The 21,895-nt window shown below is 41.7% G+C and overlaps 2 protein-coding genes across 2 annotated transcripts; both read left to right on the top strand.

The window, feature by feature from the left end:
* The first annotated feature begins 12,381 nt into the window (after positions 1-12,381).
* LOC138869270 (uncharacterized) lies at positions 12,382-16,897 on the top strand. Its single transcript, XM_070146872.1, has 5 exons — positions 12,382-12,630; positions 14,382-15,216; positions 15,310-15,513; positions 15,556-15,631; positions 15,961-16,897. The coding sequence occupies exons 1-5, from the start codon at positions 12,382-12,384 to the stop codon at positions 16,895-16,897; spliced, it is 2,301 nt and encodes a 766-aa protein (XP_070002973.1).
* A 1,383-nt stretch (positions 16,898-18,280) lies between these two features.
* Positions 18,281-18,898, top strand: LOC138869268 (uncharacterized). Its single transcript, XM_070146871.1, has one exon. It carries the CDS (start codon positions 18,281-18,283, stop codon positions 18,896-18,898), a length of 618 nt encoding a protein of 205 aa, XP_070002972.1.
* The last annotated feature ends 2,997 nt before the right edge of the window (positions 18,899-21,895 follow it).

Here is a 21,895-nt window from a genome sequence, read left to right as displayed (position 1 = left end):
TATTTACCTTGTCCCATGTTGGCGACTGGTAGTTGGTCTTGAAAATCCTTCTTAAAACAAACTACTATAAAAATCTTTAACCAAAAAAAATGAAAGATGATGACTTCAAAAGATAAAAGAAAAATCTTCCTAAAGAATTGTTTGAAGAGAAAAAGGAAGAGGACTTATCTAAATGGTATAACCGATCTCAATGATCATGTCGTGCATTTCGATTTAATCAACCCAGTCTGTTATATCACTCAATCTTTCTGATGACCTTACTTTGCATTTCAAAAGGTCCCGCCACCCAACTCTTTTGCCGAATCAACATCTTTGTTCTGCTTGATACCTCGACGGATCATTTCTGTCAACCTTACCTCGTTTTCCCACTTTCAATTCCTTGTCGCCTTATAGTGCCCTTCGAGGGGTTTTCACTAATAAGACTCTCTCGTTTCTCTCAACTCTCGTCGCCCTATAGTGCCTGTGAAGGTTTTCACCGATAAGACTCTCTCATTTTATTTCTCTCAACTTCCATCGCCTTATGGTGCCTGTGAAGGTTTTCACCGATAAGACTCTCTCATTTTATTTCTTTTCAGTTGGGAACCAGAGTGTTACTCCAGACTTCCATTTGCCCGACTTGGCACTTCTCGGATGCTGATCGGAAGGTCTTTTGGACATCAATATGGGTTTCTGGTGTACGGCTAAAGAAATATTTAAAATAATTTTGATGGGTAAAACATTACAACTCTTGGAATCAACTTTCTTTCCCAAAATTATAAACATAATTTCTGCCCCAGGATTTCTTGCTTGGGGATTTTCATTCTTATTACACTATGACCGAGTCATGAGGCGCCTACGTAGCCTTTTTGAGGAATCGGGTCAAACGTAGTTCCCCTATTCCTTTGTTTTTCTTGTGACTTTTCTTTTGTCTTTAATATTTCATTATTTTTTTCTTTTCTCCCTTTTTTATTCTCATTACTGATTCCAAAAGAGGGGTATGAAAGAATAAATAAGGCTCAAAAGGGGAAGCAAAGGTTGAAGTGTTTGGATGGAAGAACAAATTGCCTCCGTCATTTCATTCTCCGATACCATGCCAAATGCAAACAAACAACAATTACAATTAAAAGAAATCATACATAATATCTCTTAACTGCGTCAGAATTGATAGCCATGTCGATGCATTTTCCTTCGATATCTGTTAAACATAAAGCACCATTGGACAACACTCTGGTTACAATGAATGGCCCTTGCCAACTCGGGGCGAACTTGCCTTTTGCCTCAGCCTGATGTGGAAGGATGCGTTTCAGCACTTGCTGGCCCACTTCAAACTTCCGGGGACGCACCTTTTTGTTGTATGATCGTGCCATTCTCTTTTGATATAACTGGCCATGACACACAACTGCCAATCTTTTTTCATCAATCAAGTTCAACTGCTCCAGACAAGTTTTGACCCACTCATCATCATCAATCTCAACCTCAACAACAATCCGAAGGGACGGGATTTCAACTTCTGCAGGTATTACGACTTTAGTTCCATATACCAACAAATAAGGAGTTTCCCCTACTGAAGTACGGACAGTAGTGCGATAACCCAGCAATGCAAATGGTAATTTTTCGTGCCATTGCCTCGAACCTTCTACCATTTTCCGAAGTATCTTCTTTATGTTTTTGTTGGCCGCCTCAACTGCTCCATTCACCTTGGGACGATATGGGGTGGAATTGCGGTGTGTAATCTTAAACTGTTGACATACCTCTTTCATCAAATTGTTGTTAAGATTAGCACCATTATCCATGATAATCACCTTTGGGATTCCAAATCGACAGATGATATTTGAGTGAACAAAATCAACCACTGCTTTCTTGGTCACAGACTTGAAAGTTTTGGCCTCAACCCATTTGGTGAAATAATCAATGGCTACCAAAATGAACCTATGCCCGTTTGATGTTGCCGGCTCAATTGGTCCAATGATATCCATGCTCCAAGCGACGAAGGGCCATGGCGCTGACATTGTGTGCAATTCCGACGGTGGAGAATGAATCAATCTCTGCGTATCTAGCACTGATGACATTTGCGCACAAAACTAATACAATCTCGCTCCATGGCGAGCCAATAGTAACCTGCTCGGAGAATTTTCTTCGCCAGCACGTATCCGTTCATATGAGGTTCGCAGATTCCTGAATGTACTTCAGACATGACAGCCATAGCCTGTCTAGCATCTATTCATCTTAACAATCCCAGGTCTGGTGTTCTTTTATACATAACTCCTCCACTCAAGAAAAATCCACTTGTCAACCATCGAATTGTTCTCTTATGATCCCCTGTGGCTTGTACTGGGTATATCCCCATTCTGATGTATTCCTTGATATCGTGGAACCATGGTTCGCCATCCAGTTCTTATTCAATCATGTTATAATAAGCATGCTGATCTCGGACTTGAATATGCAAAGGATCGACATAAGCTTTGTCCGGATGGTGCAACATTGATGCTAGGGTAGCCAACGCATCGGCGAACTCATTATGAACCCTTGGAATATGCCTGAACTCCACTGATCTAAACCGTTGACAAAGATCATGCAAGCATTGTCGGTATGGTATGAGCTTCAGATCTCGCGTTTCCCATTCTCCTTGAATTTGATGTACTAGAAGGTCCGAGTCTCCCAAGACCAAGACTTCCTGGACATCCATGTCTGTAGCTAACCTTAACCCCAAAATGCATGCTTCGTACTCAGCCATATTGTTGGTACAATAAAAACGAATCTGAGCCATAACAGGATAGTGATGCCCTATTTGGGAAATAAGCACAGCTCCTATTCCGACTCCTTTCATGTTAGCAGCCCTATCAAAGAAAAGTTTCCAGCTTGATTTTTTGGCTTGTTCTAGTTCATCAATATGCATCACCTCTTTATCAGGAAAATAAGTCCTCAGTGGCTCATACTCTTCATCGACCGGGTTTTCGGCCAATGTCTGGGCTTTCATCCCAGTCTGAGTCACATAGATTATGTCAAACTCTATGAGTAAAATCTGGCATTTTTCAAGTCTTCCTGTCGGCATAGGCTTTTGAAAGATATACTTCAATGGATCCAAGCGTGAAATGAGGTAAGTAGTGTAGGATGGCAAATAATGTTTCAATTTTTGTGCCACCCAAGTTAGGGCACAACATGTCCTTTCCAAGTGAGTGTACTTAACCTCGTAAGTCGTGAACTTCTTGATGAGATAATAGATGGCTTGTTCCTTCCTGCTGGTGATGTCATGTTGCCCCAGTACACAGCCAAATGAATTTTCCAAGACTGTAAAGTAAAGAATCAAGGGTCTCCCTAGTTCTGGCGGAACCAGCACAGGTGGGTTTGTCAAGTAACCTTTTATCTTGTCAAATGCTTCTTGATACTCATCAGTCCACTTGATCGCAGCGTCCTTCCTCAACAACTTGAAAATAGGCTCACAAGTTGTCGTGAGCTGAGCAATAAACCTGTTGATGTAGTTCAGCCTTCCTAACAGACTCATCACTTCAGTCTTGTTCCTCGGAGGTGGCAAATCTTGTATGGCTTTGATCTATGATGGGTACAACTCGGTGCCTCGCTGACTGACTATGAATCCCAACAGTTTTCCGGATGGAACGCCAAATGCACACTTGGCAGGGTTAAGCTTGAGGTTGTACATGCGAAGCCTCTGGAAGAATTTCCTCAAATCCTCGACGTGGTCAACCTGATGCTTTGATTTTATGATCACATCATCCACATATACTTCAATTTCCTTGTGTATCATATCATGAAACTTGGTAGTCATTGCTCTCATATAAGTTGCCCCAGCATTCTTCAACCCAAATGGCATTACTCGGTAGCAATAAGTCCCTCATGGCGTGATGAAGGCTGTCTTTTCCACATCTTCTTCATCCATTAGAATCTGATGATACCTGGCATAGCAATCCACAAAAGATCTGATCTCGCGCTTGGCACAATTATCGATCAAAATGTGGATATTGGGTAGTGGGAAGTTATCCTTCGGATTTGCTTTGTTGAGATTGCGGTAATCGATGCATACTCTGATCTTGCCATCCTTCTTCGGTACAGGCACGACATTAGCCAACCAGACAGGATATCGAGTTACCCGAATAACCTTTGCATCCAACTGCTTGGTAACTTCTTCTTTAATCTTCACACTCACATCAGTTTTGAATTTCCTCAAATTTTGCTTTACGGGTGGGAACGCTAGATCAATGGGCAATTTGTGGACCACTAAATCAGTGCTTAAACCTGGCATGTCGTCATATGACCACGCAAAAATATCTTTGTACTCAATGAGTGCTTTGATTAACTCCTCCCGGATTTTTGGCTCGAGACGGACACTTATTTTAGTCTCTCGGACGTTGTCTGTGTCCCCTAAATTGACGGCTTCTGTGTCATTCAAATTGGGTTTGGGTTTTTCTTAGAAGTGAATTAACTCCTTACTAATTTCTTCGAAGGCTTCATCCTCATCATCATATTCTGATTCGTAATCACAATCTACTTCTTGAACTATCATTTCGGAATCAGATTAATTTTCAAGACTGGGCTGAGGATTCCTTATGTACGCCATGTCATTAAGACCCGTATAAAGAGAACTGTACAGAAAAAGAAAAGAAGAAAACAAAAATTAAAATAAAATAAGGAATGAAGAAGAAACTTTTTTATTTTATTGAATTACGGGATAACAAGGTTTCACACAACAAAATAAAAGAAATCTGGACTACAACCCTGGAATAATCCTGAAAATAGGAAGGAAAATCAGAGCCAACTACCAAGACTCCCTCCGAATGGGAAAAGGAGTAGCCATCCAATTGTTGATTTTTGCCTTATGCCCCACAAACTGCACATCCGCCTTGTTGGACCCCTCCCTAACTTCTACCATGTTGATTTCGGTGAATAATCTTTCAAAGCCTTCATTTAAGTCTCCATCTTCACCAATCAATGGCCCTGTAACCTCGGACATCAATTGCTTTTTGATGCTCGGCCTGACAAAAGATCTGGACAGGCGCGGGATTGGCTTGGGGAGGACCCAACCTCTTTTATTCAACTTGCGGGTCCGTCTCACATCCACCGCTGTAGGCTTGAACCCCAGCCCAAAGTATGAGACCCCATGTTTTTTTTTCTCTTACGTAATATACGTAACGTGGCGTGGTTATATTAGGTATATATGATTCAGTGTAGCACATTGGGAGAATAAGAATGAAAATGTGTGGTAATATCAAGGAACTAAACTAAAGTTGTAGGTCAAAGTAATCACTTAAACAAAGGTTCGTGGTTCAAGAAATGGCTCGGGTGGCACCCCACGCGTTCGGAAAGTTTAAGTTAATTTACACATGTTGGATAAGACCAAGAGTGTCTAATATGCTAAGAATAATGTGTTATGAGGTATTATAATATCACACTGGTCACATGTTAAGTTTTGGAATCAAGCAAGTTGCGAAATAAAGGTCGGCAAAGGTTATCGTAAATTTCTCTACTAAATTTTCTAAACTTTGGGTCAAATGTACCAGATCATTTCTCCCAATATATAATGAGTTATGAGACTCATAGCCTATCAAATTGAAGGTCTATGAGTCTAGTCTGCAACCGAAAAATCCTCACATCAATCCGACATTGTAGTAATGAGTTATGACTATTTTACCGCGGACTGTCCAGGCTAAAAGAGGGTCGCGAACCGGGTCGGGTCAAACAAGTGGTATAAGTCAGAAAAGTCGACTTTTCAGACCTAAAAACATTTCATTTTCGTCGAAAAACATTTAAGGAGCTGAAGAGAGGGTTCCATGATGGTCTTGAGTGACTAAGGTACGTTTTTTAATGATTTCTACCGTTAAAGTTTGTCCCCGTACCTAGAAACTCAATCTCTACGATTTGCAATCGTTTCCCCCTTCTATTAGCTGTGTTTGGAGCTATTCTTGGAAGATAGGAATTTGTTGTTCTTGCTGGTTCTTCAAGATTTATACTTGGTTGTCAAGGTAATCATCTTGGGACTCTTTTATGATCGTTTTACAAAGTTCTACGGACATTTCGTCAAGTTAGGGTCATATGGCAAATCTGCCAATTTAAACTCAATTATGAACTGTTTATAGGTGCGTATAAGCTGCATATATATAGTGTTTTCGAAGCTTAGGACGTAAGGAACAACTTTCGTGAAGGAACTACAGGCATTTGGATATTCGTTGGAAAGGTATGTTAAGGCTAAGCTCTGTCCTTCCTTTTAGCACAAATTCTAGGAAATTCCTAAGACATCAAATGTGATATTTTACTATTCTATTGCTAGAAAGACCTTCTGTGAAAGGCATTGGGATCGTAGCTGAGGTATTTTCATGATGCTATTAAGTAGATATTCCACTCATTCGGTTAAATAGGGTATTCGACATCTATATATGTCATTTTGTCGACTTTCTTAACTATATGTCTATATATGTGAATTCTTATTCGTCTTTGGGTTGTGTAACTAGAAAATAAAGGCATTTAGTATTTGCGATCAGTCATTCTCCCTTGTTAAAGTGTATCTTAAAATCTTTAAAGTGACATGTCGATTTCCAAAAATCCCAAATATAATTTTTTTGTTTAAACTACTAAGACACTTGATTTTTTTTTAAAATACTTTCTTTTACTAAATATCAAGAAATCAGTTATAAGGACTAAGTGAAGCACCTTAAACTTTTTATCAACCTCTTCATAGTTAAGTTATCTTTCTAAAAGTCGAGTTAAGTTTCCAAGCTTATACAAAAGAAAGAAAATATATGAGGTTCCACGAGACAATTGTATGCAATACGAAGATGATTATGAGATTATGAGAATAAGAGTACCTATGAGCCAAGGTTGGCTAAGTTCTTGTTATGGCCTATTATGTGCATTCAAAGTTCATATCATACATGCCATTTTATGCATGGACTTCGAGCTATAATCGGAGGTAAGGGGCATATTTGCCCGAAAAACTATATATATTGTACAGATGGCCATAGGTTGGCAATATAATACCAGTTAGCTACCGGAAGAGACCGCCATTACTAGCATTTGGTTGGATATGTCATGCATTTGCATCAATATATATGTATTCACGACATACTATTACATGAGCATACCATGCATATTTGATTACCATGAGGTCAGATGTCGGCCATAGAGGCTATCACAGTTTTAGTGTCAGGTGGTATCTCTAATAGTTTTTTTTCATCAGCTACGTATGATTCTACTTTCTGCCTTACATACCAGTACATTTTTATTTGTATTGATGTCCCATTGCCCGGGGACACTGCATTTTTGTTTTGTGTGTGCAGGTCCAGGTAGGGACTCTGATCGACCCCTCCGCTAGGATTTCGGGGTTCAGCTGTGAGTTGGTAAGCTCCACCTCTTCCTGGAGCTTTCATAGGATGGTTACTTTTGTTGTACGGTTTGGGTATAGTCGGGGCCTTGTCTCGATACTGCTTATGACAATCTTAGAGGCTAGTGTGGACACTGTATTCTAGGTTTCTTTTTACAGCTTCCAGTCTCTAGCCCATAGGCTTGGCATGTATATATATATATATGTGTAGGCATGTATGTCTCCAGTCGTGGCCTCGTCGGCCAGCTAGTACTTTATTATTTTGGCTCGTCTACCTTTGTTTATATGGCTTATTGTTATTCAGGTCATGACCTTAATGGTCCAGGTTTAGTATTTCAGATGTTGTGCTGCCTGATCTATTGGGCCCCCAGTTTAGTTAGCTTGTATGTTTAGTGGCTAACTCGATCGAATACAGTATCGAGTGCCAGTCGTGCCTCCCCTTGTTTGGGGCGTGACAAACTTGGTATCAGAGCAGGTCGTATCCCAGGAAGTCCATAAGCCTTGTCTAGTAGAGTCTTGCTTATGGGTGTGTTGTGCACCACACTTATAATCAGGAGGCTATGAGGCATTTAGGAATGGTTACGTTTCTTTCAATTAATAGATCGTGCTATAGAGCGAAGTTATAAGAACATATGAAATTTTAATCGTGCTTTGTGTTTCTTTTCTAATATGTTACCTACGCTCACGAGATGGCACAGCGAGAGATAGGTATGGATCCGGGGGAAGGTACCAGTCGTTCCCCATCGGGTCAGAGGGATAGATTTCCCATAGAGGCACACAGTGAGTCTCCAGTACCCCTAGTTTCAGCTTCCCCAGCACTTGTTGGAGCCCAGAGAGATGCAGTACCCCCAGCCTCACCAGTTCCAATAGTACCTGAGGCAGCTAGAGACACAGGACCTCTAGCACCTGTTATTCCGCCATCAGAGATTGGGGAGCAGGGGATGAGGGAGGCAGTTCAGTTGCTGACTAGGATGGTTTCTATTCATGAGCGACAGCTAGAGTCGGAAGCAGGTGCCCGGAGAGATTGGACAGGAAGCTCGACGGTACGAGAGTTTCCTCACTTGGCCCCTCCAGTATTTACAGGATCCAGTTTCACTGAGGATCCCCAGGACTTTATAGACCAAATGTATAGAGTATTGAGGGTGATGCATGCCTCCGTCACCGAGTCTGTGGAGCTGGCTTCTTTTCGACTATGTGATGTAGTCGTCCTATGGTATGAGGCATGGGAGAGAGCTAGAGGACCTGATGCTCCGCCAGCAGAGTGGGAGGACTTCTCTGCGGCCTTTTTAGCCCATTATTTGCCACGGGAGGTTCGGGAGGCCCGTCTTGACTAGTTTCTTAGCCTGAAGTAGGGGGATATAAGTGTGAGGGATTATAGCCATAAGTTTAATTCTTTGGCGAGGTATGCACCAGATATCGTACGTACCATGAGGGATAGAGTTCATCATTATGTGGATGGTTTGGGGGATCATCTGATTAGGGACTGTAGGGTAGCATCGTTATCGGATGATGTAGATATTTCCCGCATACAGGCTTTCGCTCAGACTAGAGAGGACCTTTCCCGTCGGATTCGTGATACTCACAAGGATAGGGAGCAGAGTAAGAGGGTTCGTACTATGAGGTCTTATAGGGTGACACGAGGTGATTTTAGGCCCCCACTCCATCGATATCCACCTCGGTCAGCAGGTAGTTTCCCACCATAGATGCAGGGCCAGTGGTTTGATCGTTATATTCAGTCAGGATTAGGGTAGAGCTTAGGCCATCCTGAGGGCCGCCGACAGGAGCGTTACGCACAAATGAGACACCCTACTCCTCCATGTACTCAGTGCGTTAAGCTGCATACCGGGCAGTGTAGACAGGGTTCGAGTACATGTTATCATTGTGGGCAGACAGGATTTATTAGCCGGTGCCCGAGGTTAGGCAGAGGTGCACCAGCTCAGCCTTCAGGATCCACCGTAGCCTCTTCGCCATCAGTCCGTACTCCCCGACCAGGTCCACAGTCTACTCTGGGACGTGCTAGGGGGAGAGGTGGAGGAGACACCTCAGGTTCTAGTGGTGGCCAGAACCTCTTTTATGCGCTCACAGGCCGACAGGATTTAGAGGCATCCCCAGATGTTGTCACAGGTATATTGACAATACATTCTCATTCCATTTATGCATTGATAGATCCCGACTCTACATTTTCATATATTAGTCCATTTATTGCTGGTAAGCTTGACATGAGATCTGAGTTGTTGCCACAGTCAGTTGAGGTGTCTACGCCAGTTGGAGACTCTATTGTAGCTAATCATGTCTATCGAGGTTGTACAGTGTTAATTAATGATCGTCCAACCTCTATTGATTTAGTTGAATTGGTTATGCTAGACTTCGATGTCATTATGGGTATGGATTGGTTGGCATCTTGTTATGCTAATATTGATTGTCGTGCAAAGTTGGTCCAATTTCATTTTCCCAGTGAGCCTGTCCTTGAATAGAAAGGTAATGCAGCCACGCCCAAGGGTAAGTTTATTTCATACCTTAGGGCTCATAAGTTTATTGCTAAAGGCTGTATATACCATCTGGTTCATGTCAGAGATACATATAAGGAGCCAGCGACTCTTCAATCGGTTCCTATTGTGAATGAATTCCCGACAGTATTCCCTGACAAGCTTCCAGGAATTCCCCCCGAAAGGGAAATTGATTTTGCTATAGATTTGCTTCCTGATATGCAGCCTATATCCATTCCTCCCTATAGAATGGATCCTACAGAGCTAAGGGAATTGATGGAACAACTGAAGGACTTGCTTGATAAAGGCTTTATTAGGCCAAATACATCCCCATGGGGTGCTCTGGTGCTCTTTGTTCGAAAGAAAGATGGCTCCTTGCGGATGTGTATTGACTACAGGAAACTAAATAAAGTCACTATCAAGAATAAGTATCCTCTTCCACGGATTAATGACTTGTTCAACCAGTTACAAGGTGCCAAATGCTTTTGGAAGATCGACTTGCGATCCGGTTATCATCAACTACGAGTCAGGGATATTGATATCCCAAAAACAACATTTAGGACGAGGTATGGCCATTTTGAATTCCTTGTCATGTCTTTCGGGCTTACAAATGCCCCAACAACCTTTATGGATCTTATGAACAGGGTATTCAAACCATTCTTGGATGAATTTGTGATTGTGTTTATTGACGACATCCTGATATATTCACGATCGGAAGCCGAGCATGCAGACCACTTGCGAACTATATTGCAGACTCTCCAGGACTACAGGTTATATGCTAAATTCTCTAAATGTGAATTTTGGCTAACTTCTGTAGCTTTTCTTGGTCATGTTATTACCGGTGATGGTATCAAGGTTGATGGCCAAAAGATTGAAGCTGTAATGACTTGGCCGAGGCCCTTGAATCCGACAGAGGTTCGTAGCTTTTTAGGCTTGGCAGGATATTACCGAAGGTTTTAGTGAACTGAGGCATGTGAAAAAAGTTTTTAAGAGCTAAAGAAATGTCTTACGATCGCACCTGTCTTGACTCTTCCGGATGACACCGAGGTTTATGTTGTATATTGTGATGCCTCGAGAATTGGCCTAGGTTGTGTTCTTATGCAGCATGGTAAGGTTATCGCGTTCGCCTCCAGACAGTTGCGGAAACATGAACTAAACTATGCTACGCACGATCTTGAGTTAACCGCAGTTGTCTTCGCCCTAAAGATTTTGCGGCATTATCTATATGGGGTTCATATTTATGTTTTCACCGACCACTAGAGCCTTCAGCATTTGTTTAAACAGAGGGAGCTGAACCTACGACAAAGAAGATGGCTAGAGTTACTAAAGGACTATGATGTTGATATTTTATATCATCCCGGCAAAGCTAATATTGTTGTTGACGGCCTTAGCTGGAAGTCCATGGGCAGTCTAAGCCATGTTGAAGCTGATAAGGTCAAGATGACCAAATATCTATGCCAGCTAGCCAATTTGCAGGTGCGTTTGGTAGACGCAGAGGGTGGATGCATTCTCGTTCAGAATACAGCAAAATTTTCTTTCGTTACTAAAGTGAAAGAGTGACAACACGAGGACCCTGAGCTTATAAAACTGAGGGAAAGTATTCCACAGCAGAGACAACCTTTATTTGAGCTAACTGGAGATGGAATCCTTAGATACCAGGGCCGCTTATGAGTACCAACAGTCGTAGAGCTCCGCGCTAAGATTCTTTCGGAGGCCCATTATTCTAGATATGCAGTTCACCCTGGAGCGACAAAGATGTATCGGGACCTTCGACAGATCTATTGGTGGAATGGAATGAAAAAAGATATCACGGAGATGGTAGCCCAATGTCCCAACTGCTAGCAAGTTAAAGCCGAATATCAGAGGCCTGGAGGCCTAACTCAGTGTATTGAACTTCCATTATGGAAATGGGACATGATAAATATGGACTTCATCACTGGTTTACCTTGCACTCCACGGAGGTATGATTCAATTTTGGTAATTATTGATAGGCTTACAAAATCTGCTCATTTCCTGCCAGTTAGGACGACATATTCAGCCGAAGATTATGCCAAGCTTTATATTCGAGAGATTGTTCGCCTTCACGGAGTTCCATTATCTATTATCTCTGATCGAGGGGCTCAATTTACAACACATTTTTGGAAATCTTTTCAGAAGAGTCTAGGCACGCAGGTAAATCTTAGCATCGCTTTTCATCGGCTAACTGATGGACAGGCAGAGCGTACTATTCAGACAGTTGAGGATATGTTACGTTCCTGCGTGCTAGATTTTAAAGGAAGTCGGGATGATCATCTACCTCTTATTGAGTTCGCTTATAATAACAACTTCCAAGCTAGTATTCAGATGGCCCCTTACGAAGCACTATACGGGCGGAAGTGTAGGTCGCCGATCGGTTGGTTCGAGGTCGGGGAAGCAGAGTTGCTAGGTCCTAATTTAGTCCAGCAAGCAATGGAAAAAGTAATACTTATTAGAGACCGGCTGTGAACACAAAGTCGGCAGAAGTCTTATGCAGATGTTCGACGACAAGACTTAGAGTTTGATGTGGAAGATTGTGTTTTCCTGAAAGTATCACCTATGAAGGGCGTCATGCGATTTGGAAAGAAGGGAAAGTTCAGCCCCAGGTATGTTGGACCGTATAAGATTATTCTGAGGATTGGTAGGGTGGCGTACGAGCTTGATTTGCCTTCAGAATTGGAAGCAGTCCATCCTGTGTTTCATGTATCTTTGTTGCGGAAATGCATTGGAGATCCTTCACGTATTACGCCCATTGAGGATATTCACATTGCTGAAGACTTATATTACGCAGAGGTACCAGTAGCTATTTTAGATCGGCAGGTAAGAAAGCTTCAAACTAAAGAAGTGGCTTCCGTGAAGGTGTTATGGCGAAATAACAACATCGAGAAAATGACCTGGGAAGCTGAGGAGGAAATGAGGAAGAAGTACCCCCACCTATTTACCACTTAAGGTGAGTCACATTTAAATAATTGGCAATTATTTCTTTACAGCAACATGATTGGATTTTAAATGACTTGAAAGTGCAATTTAAATTTCTTATTGCGAGATAGCTATATGAAGCCTAGTAGTTGGAATCTTCAGAATTTGATTTATGCTTTGCAAATGTAACAAATATAGCCTTGTAAATAACGTATTAGCGGGAAGAAAAATGAAACCAAGGAATTGACTTGACCCATTCGCGGACGAATGTTCTTAAGGGGGGGAGACTATGAGACCCCATGTTTTTTTTTTCTCTTATGTAATATACGTAATGTGGCGTGGTTATATTAGGTATATATAATTGGGTGTAGCACATTTGGAGAATAAGAATGAAAATGTGTGGTAATATCAAGGAACTAAACTAAAGTTGTAGGTCAAAGGAATCACTTAAACAAAGGTTCGTGGTTAAAGAAATGGCTCGGGTGGCACCCCACGCGTTCGGAAGGTTTAAGTTAATTTATACATGTTGGATAAGACCAAGAGTGTCTAATATGCTAAGAATAATGTGTTATGAGGTATTATAATATCACACGGGTCACATGTTAAGTTTTGGAATCAAGCAAGTTGCGAAATAAAGGTCGGCAAAGGTTATCGTAAATTACTCTACTAAATTTTCTAAACTTTGGGTCAAATGTATCATATGATTTCTCCCAATATATATTGAGTTATGGGACCCATAACATATAAAATTGAAGTTCTACGAGTCTGCTTCGCAACCAAAAAAACCTCACATCAATCCGACATTGTAGTAAAAGGTTATGACTGTTTTACCGCAGACTGTCCAGGCTGAAAGTGTGTCGCGAACCGGGTCGGGTCAAACAAGGAGTATAAGTCAGAAAATTCGACTTTTCAGACCTAAAGACATTTCATTTTCGTCCAAAAATAGTGAGGGAGCTGAAGAGAGGGTTCCATGGTGGTCTTGAGTTATTAAGGTACGTTTTTAACGATTTCTACCATTAAAGTTTGTCCCCATGCCTAGAAACTCAATCTCTACGCTTTGCAATCGTTTCCCCCTTCTATTAGCTATGTTTGGAGCTATTCTTGGAAGATAGGAATTTGTTGTTCTTGCTGGTTCTTCAAGATTTATACTTGGTTTGTCAAGGTAATCATCTTGGGACTCTTTTATGATCAGTTTTACAAAGTTCTACGGACGTTTCGTCAAGTTAGGGTCATATGGCAAATCTTCCGATTTAAACTCAATTATGAACTATTTATAGGTGCATATAAGCTGCGTATATATAGTGTTTTCTAAGCTTAGGACATAAGGAACAACTTTCATGAAGGAACTACAAGCATTTGGACGTTCGTTGGAAAGGTATGTTAAGGCTAAGCTTCGTCCTTCCTTTTAGCACAAATTCTGGGAAATTCCTAAGACATCAAATGTAATATTTTACTATTCTATTTCTAGAAAGAACTTCTGTGAAAGGCATTGGGATCGTAGCTGAAGTATATTTGTGATGCTATTAGTACCTGAGGCAGTTAGAGACACAGGACCTCTAGCACCTGTTGTTCCGCCATAAGAGATTGGGGAGCAGGGGATGAGGGAGGCAGTTCAGTTGCTGACTAGGATGGTTTCTATTCATGAGCGATAGCTAGAGTCGGAAGCAGGTGCCCGGAGAGATTGGACAGGAAGCTCGACGGTACGAGAGTTTCTTCACTTGGCCCCTCCAGTATTTACAAGATCCAGTTCCACTGAGGATCCCCAGGACTTTATAGACCAAATGTATAGAGTATTGAGGGTGATGCATGCCTCCGTCACCGAGGATGTGGAGTTGGCTTCTTTTCGACTACGTGATGTAGCCGTCCTATGGTATGTAGCATGGGAGAGATTTAGAGGACCTGATGCTCCGCCAGCAGAGTGGGAGGACTTCTCTGTGGCCTTTATAGCCCATTATTTGCCACGGGAGGCTCGGGAGGCCCGTCTTGACCAGTTTCTTAGCCTGAAGCAGGGGGATATGAGTGTGAGGGATTATAGCCATAAGTTTAATTCTTTGGCGAGGTATGCACCAGATATCGTACGTACCATGAGGGCTAGAGTTCATCATTATGTGGATGGTTTGGGGGATCATCTGATTAGGGACTGTAGGGTAGCATCGTTATCGGATGATGTAGATATTTCCCACATACAGGCTTTCGCTCAGACTACAGAGGACTTTTCCCGTCGGATTCGTGATACTCGCAGGGATAGGGAGCAGAGTAAGAGGGCTCGTACTATAGGGTCTTATAGGGAGACACGAGGTGATTTTAGGCCCCCACTCCATCGATATCCACCTCAGTCAGCAGGTAGTTTCCCACCACAGATGCAGGGCCAGCAGTTTGATCGTTATATTCAGTCAGGATTAGGGCAGAGCTTAGGCCAGCCTGAGGGCCGTCGACAGGAGCGTTATGCACAAATGAGACAACCTACTCCTCCATGTACTCAGTGCGGTAAGCTGCATACCGGGCAGTGTAAACAGGGTTCGAGTGCATGTTATCATTGTGGGCAGACATGACATTTTATTAGCCGGTGCCCGGGGTTAGGCAGAGGTGCACTAGCTCAGCCTTCAGGATCCACCGCAGCCTCTTCACCATCAGTCCGTGCTCCCCGACCAGCTCCACAGTCTACTCTGGGACGTGCTAGGGGGAGAGGTGGAGGAGACACCTCAGGTTCTAGTGGTGGCCAGAACCGCTTTTATGCGCTCACAGGACGACAAGATTTAGAGGCATCCCCAGATGTTGTCACAGGTATATTTACAATACATTCTCATGCCATTTATGCATTGATAGATCCTGACTCTACATTTTCATATATTACTACATTTATTGTTGGTAAGCTTGACATGAGATCTGAGTTGTTGCCACAGTCAGTTGAGGTGTTTACGCCAGCTGGGACTCTATTGTAGCTAATCATGTTTATCGAGGTTGTACAGTGTTAATTAATGACCGTCCAACCTCTGTTGATTTAGTTGAATTGGTTATGCTAGACTTCGATGTCATTATGGGTATGGATTGGATGGCAGCTTGTTATGCCAATATTGATTGTCGTGCAAAGCTGGTCCAATTTCATTTTCCTGGTGAGCCTGTCCTTTAATGGAAAGGTAATGCAGCCACGCCAAAGGGTAAGTTTATTTCATACCTTAGGGCTCGGAAGTTTATTGCTAAAGGCTGTATATACCATCTGGTTCATGTCAGAGATATAGATAAGGAGCCAGCGACTCTTCAATCGGTTCCTATTGTGAATGAATTCCCGACAGTATTCCCTGACGAGCTTCCAGGAATTCCCCCCGAAAGGGAAATCGATTTTGCTATAGATTTGCTTCCTGATATGCAACCTATATCCATTCTTCCCTATAGAATGGCTCCTGCAGAGCTAAGGGAATTGAAGGAACAACTGAAGGACTTTCTTGATAAAGGCTTTATTAGGCCAAGTACATCCCCATGGGGTGCTCCGGTGCTCTTTGTTCGAAAGAAAGATGGCTCCTTGCGGATGTGTATTGACTACAGGCAACTAAATAAAGTCACTATCAAGAATAAGTATCCTCTTCAATGGATTGATGACTTGTTCGACCAGTTACAAGGTGCCAAATGCTTTTCGAAGATCGACTTGCGATCCGGTTATCATCAGCTACGAGTCAGGGATATTGATATCCCAAAAACAACAGTTAGGACGAGGTATGGCCATTTTGAATTCCTTGTCATGTCTTTCGGGCTTACAAATGCCCCAGTAACCTTTATGGATCTTATGAATAGGGTATTCAAACCATTCTTGGATGAATTTGTGATTGTGTTTATTGACGACATCCTGGTATATTCACGATCGGAAGCCGAGCATGCAGACCACTTGCGAACTGTATTGCAGACTCTCCAGAACTACAGGTTATATGCTAAATTCTCTAAATGTGAATTTTGGCTAACTTCTATAGCTTTTGTTGGTCATGTTATTACCAGTGATGGTATCAAGGTTGATGGCCAAAAGATTAAAGTTGTAATGACTTGGCCGAGGCCCATGAATACGACAGAGGTTCATTGCTTTTTAGGCTTGGCAGGATATTACCGAAGGTTTGTGGATGGATTTTCCTCTATCTCTGCACCATTGACGAAACTGACACATAAGGGAGCTAAGTTTTAGTGGACTGAGGCATGTGAACAAAGTTTTCAGGAGCTAAAGAAAAGGCTTATGATGGCACCTGTCTTGACTCTTCCGGATGGCACCGAGGGTTATCTTGTATATTGTGATGCCTCTAGAATTGGCCTAGGTTGTGTTCTAATCCAGCATGGTAAGGTTATCGCGTACGCCTCCAGACAATTGCGGAAACATGAACAGAACTATGCTACGCACGATCTTGAGTTAGCCGCAGTTGTCTTCTCCCTAAAGATTTGGCGGCATTATCTATATGGGGTTCATACTGATGTTTTCACCGACCACCAGAGCCTTCAGTATTTGTTTAAACAGAGGAAGCTGAACCTACGACAAAGAAGATTGCTAGAGTTACTAAAGGACTATGATGTTGATATTTTATTTCATCCCGGCAAAGCTAATATTGTTGTTGATGCCCTTAGCCGGAAGTCTGTGGGCAGTCTAAGCCATGTTGAAGCTGATAAGGTCAAGATGACCAAATATCTATACCAGCTAGCTAATTTGCAGGTGCGTTTGGTAGACGCAGAGGGTGGACGCATTCTCGTTCAGAATACAGCAAAATCTTCTTTGGTTACTAAGGTGAAAGAGTGACAACACGAGGACCCTGAGCTTATATAACTGAGGGAATGTATTCCACAGCAGAGAAAACCTTTATTTGAGCTAACTGGAGATGAAATCCTTAGATACCAGGGCCGCTTATGAGTACCAATAGTCGAAGAGCTCTGCGCCAAGATTCTTTTGGAGGCCCATTATTCTAGATATGCAGTTCACCCTGGAGCGACAAAGATGTATCGGGACCTTCAATAGATCTATTGGTGGAATGGAATGAAAAAAGATATCGCGGTGATGGTAGCCCAATGTCCCAACTGCCAGCAAGTTAAAGCCGAACATCAGAGGCCTGGAGGCCTAACTCAGTGTATTGAACTTCCATTATGGAAATGGGACATGATAAATATGGACTTCATCACTGGTTTACCTTGCACTCCACGGAGGTATGATTCTATTTGGGTAATTATTGATAGGCTTACAAAATCTACTCATTTCCTGCCAGTTAGGACGACATATTCAGCCGAAGATTATGCCAAGCTTTATATTCGAGAGATTGTTCGCCTTCACGGAGTGCCATTATCTATTATCTCTGATCGAGGGGCTCAATTTACAACACATTTTTGGAAATCTTTTCAGAAGGGTCTAGGCACGCAGGTAAATCTTTGCACTGCTTTTCATCCGCTAACTGATGGACAGGCAGAGCGTACTATTCAGACAGTTGAGGATATGTTACGTGCCTGCGTACTAGATTTTAAAGGAAGTTGGGATGATCATCTACCTCTTATTGAGTTCGCTTATAATAACAGCTTCCAAGCTAGTATTTAGATGGCCCCTTACGAAGCACTATACGAGCGGAAGTGTAGGTCGCCGATCGGTTGGTTCGAGGTCGGGGAAGCAGAGTTGCTAGGTCCTAATTTAGTCCAGCAAGCAATGGAAAAGGTAAAACTTATTAGAGACCGGCTGTGTATAGCACAAAGTCGGCAGAAGTCTTATGCAGATGTTCGACGACGAGACTTAGAGTTTGATGTGGAAGATTGGGTTTTCCTGAAAGTATCACCTATGAAGGGCGTCATGCGATTTGGAAAGAAGGGGAAGCTCAGCCCCGGGTGTGTTGGACCGTATAAGATTATTCGGAGGATTGGTAGGGTGGCGTACGAGCTTGATTTGCCTTTAGAATTGGAAGCAGTCCATCCTGTGTTTCATGTATCTATGTTGCGGAAGTGCATTGGAGATCCTTCACGTATTACGCCCATTGAGGATATTCACATTGCTGAAGACTTATCTTACGCAAAGGTACCAGTAGCTATTTTAGATCGGCAGGTAAGAAAGCTTCAAACTAAAGAAGTGGCTTCCGTGAAGGTGTTATGGCGAAATAACAACATCGAGGAAATGACCTGGGAAGCTGAGGAAGAAGTACCCCCACCTATTTACGACTTAACGTGAGTCGCATTTAAATAATTGGCAATTATTTCTTTACAGCAACATAATTGGATTTTAAATGACTTGAAAGTGCAATTTAAATTTCTTATTGCGAGATAGCTATATGAAGCCTAGTAGTTGGAATCTTCAGAATTTGATTTATGCTTTGCAAATGTAACAAATATAGCCTTGTAAAAAACGTATTAGCGGGAAAAAAATGAAACAAAGGAATTGACTTGACCCATTCGCGGACGAAAGTTCTTAAGAGGGGGAGGCTATGAGACCCCATGTTTTTTTTTCTCTTACGTAATATACGTAACGTGGCATGGTTATATTAGGTATATATGATTGGGTGTAGCACATTTGGAGAATAAGAATGAAAATATGTGGTAATATCAAGGAACTAAACTAAAGCTGTAGGTCAAAGGAATCACTTAAACAAAGGTTCATGGTTAAAGAAATGGCTCGGGTGCCACCCCACGCGTTCGGAAGGTTTAAGTTAATTGACACATGTTGTATAAGACCAAGAGTGTATAATATGCTAAGAATAATGTGTTATGAGGTATTATAATATCACACGGGTCACATGTTAAGTTTTGGAATCAAGCAAGTTGCGAAATAAAGGTCGGCAAAGGTTATCGTAAATTTCTCTACTAAATTTTCTAAACTTTGGGTCAACTATATCAGATCATTTCTCCCAATATATAAAGAGTTATGGGACCCATAACCTATAAAATTGAAGGTCTACGAGTCTAGTTCGTACCAAAAAAACCTCACATCAATCAGACATTGTAGTAAGAAGTTATGACTGTTTTACCGCGGACTGTCCAGGCTGAAAGCTGGTCGCGTACCGGGTTGGGTCAAACAAGAAGTATACGTCAGAAAATTCAACTTTTCAGACCTAAAAACATTTCAGGGAGCTGAAGAGAGGGTTCCATAGTGGTCTAGAGTGATTAAGGTACGTTTTTAACGATTTCTACCGTTAAAGTTTGTCCTCGTGCCTAGAAACTCAATCTCTACGCTTTGCAATCGTTTCCCCCCTTCTATTAGCTGTGTTTGGAGCTATTCTTGGAAGATAGGAATTTGTTGTTCTTGCTGGTTCTTCAAGATTTATACTTGGTTTGTCAAGGTAATCATCTTGGGACTCTTTTATGATCATTTTTACAAAGTTCTACGGACGTTTCATCGAGTTAGGGTTCATATGGAAAATCTGCCGATTTAAACTCAATTATGAACTATTTATAGGTGCGTATAAGCTGCATATATATAGTTTTTTCGAAGCTTAGGACATAAGGAACAACTTTTGTGAAGGAACTACAGGCATTTGGACGTTCGTTGGAAAGGTATGTTAAGGCTAAGCTTCGTCATTCCTTTTAGCACAAATTCTGGGAAATTCCTAAGACATCAAATGTGATATTTTACTATTCTATTGCTAGAAAGACCTTCTGTGAAAGGCATTGGGATCGTAGCTGAAGTATTTTCATGATGCTATTAGGTAGATATTCCACTCATTCGGTTAAATAGGGTATTCGACATCTATATATGTCATTTTGTCGACTTTCTTAACTATATGTCTATATATGTGAATTCTTATTCGTCTTTGGGTTGTGTAACTAGAAAATAAAGGCATTTAGTATTTGCGATCAGTCATTCTCCCTTGTTAAAGTGTATCTTAAAATATCTAAAGTGACACGTCGATTTCCAAAAATCTCAAATATAATTTTTATGTTTAAACTACTAAGACACTTAATTTTTTTTTTAAAATACTTTCTTTTACTAAATATCAAGAAATCAGGTATAACGACTAAGTGAAGCACCTTAATCTTTTTATCAACCTCTTTAGAGTTAAGTTATCTTTCTAAAAGTCGAGTTAAGTTTCCAAGCTTATTCAAAAGAAAGAAAACATATGAGGTTCCACGAGACAATTGTATGCAATACGAAGATGATTATGAGATTATGAGATTATGAGAATAAGAGTACCTGTGAGCCAAGGTTGGCTACGTTCTTGTTACGGCCTATTATGTGCATTCAAATTTCATATCATACATGACATTTTATGCATGGACTTCGAGCTATAATCGGAGGTAAGGGGCCTATTTGCCCGAAAAACTATATATATTGTACAGATGGCCACAGGTTGGCAATATGATACCGATTAGCTACCGGAAGAGACCACCATTGCTAGCATTTGGTTGGATATGTCATGCATTTGCATCAATATATATGTATTCACGACATACGATTACACGAGCATACCATTCATATTTTATTACCATGAGGTCAGATGTCAGCCATGGAGGCTATCACAGTTTCAGTGTCAGGTGGTATCTCTAATACGTTTTTTTCATCAGCTACGTATGATTCTACTTTCTTTCTTACATACCAGTACATTTTTATTCGTACTTATGTCCCGTTTCCTGGGGACACTGCATTTTTTTTTTTGTGCGTGCAGGTCCAGGTAGGGACTCTGATCGACCCATCCGCTAGGATTTCGGGGTTCAGCTGTGAGTTGGTAAGCTCCACCTCTTCCTGGAGCTTTCATAAGATGGTTACTTTTGTTGTACAGTTTGGGTATAGTCGGGGCCTTGTCTCGACAGTGCTTATGACACTCTTAGAGGCTAGTGTGGACACAGTATTCTGGGTTTCTTTTTACAGCTTCCAGTCTCCAGCCCATAGGCTTGGCATGTATATATATATATATATATCTGTGTGTGTGTGTGTGTGTGTGTGTGTAGGCATGTATGTCTCCAGTCGCGGCCTCGTTGGCCAGCTAGTACTTTATTATTTTGGCTCGTCTACCTTTATTTATATGGCTTATTGTTATTCAGGTCATGACCTTAATGGTCCAGGTTTAGTATTTCAGATGTTGTGTTGCCCGATCTGTTGGGCCCCTAGTTTAGTTAGCTTGTATGTTTAGTGGCTAACTCGATCGAATACAGTATCGAGTGTCCGTCGTGCCTCCCCTAGTTTGGGGCGTGACACAAAGGTATCCAGGTTTTTGGGCAAAGAAACTTGTTGAAC

The sequence above is a fragment of the Nicotiana sylvestris genome, chromosome 5, assembly GCF_000393655.2.
Source record: "Nicotiana sylvestris chromosome 5, ASM39365v2, whole genome shotgun sequence".
In the NCBI taxonomy this organism is placed as follows: Eukaryota; Viridiplantae; Streptophyta; class Magnoliopsida; order Solanales; family Solanaceae; genus Nicotiana; species Nicotiana sylvestris.
Note: the sequence above shows the minus strand (reverse complement) of the source record. Positions and strands in the feature narration are given on the sequence as shown.

Coding starts and splice junctions, on each gene's coding strand:
- LOC138869268 (XM_070146871.1), top strand. CDS start 18,281: ATGGCCCCTTACGAAGCACTATACGAGCGGAAGTGTAGGTCGCCGATC.
- LOC138869270 (XM_070146872.1), top strand. CDS start 12,382: ATGCGATTTGGAAAGAAGGGAAAGTTCAGCCCCAGGTATGTTGGACCG. Junction 15,514..15,555: donor ATCCCCAGATGTTGTCACAG/GTATATTTACAA, acceptor ATGCATTGATAG/ATCCTGACTCTACATTTTCA. Junction 15,632..15,960: donor AGATCTGAGTTGTTGCCACA/GTCAGTTGAGGT, acceptor GGTTCATGTCAG/AGATATAGATAAGGAGCCAG.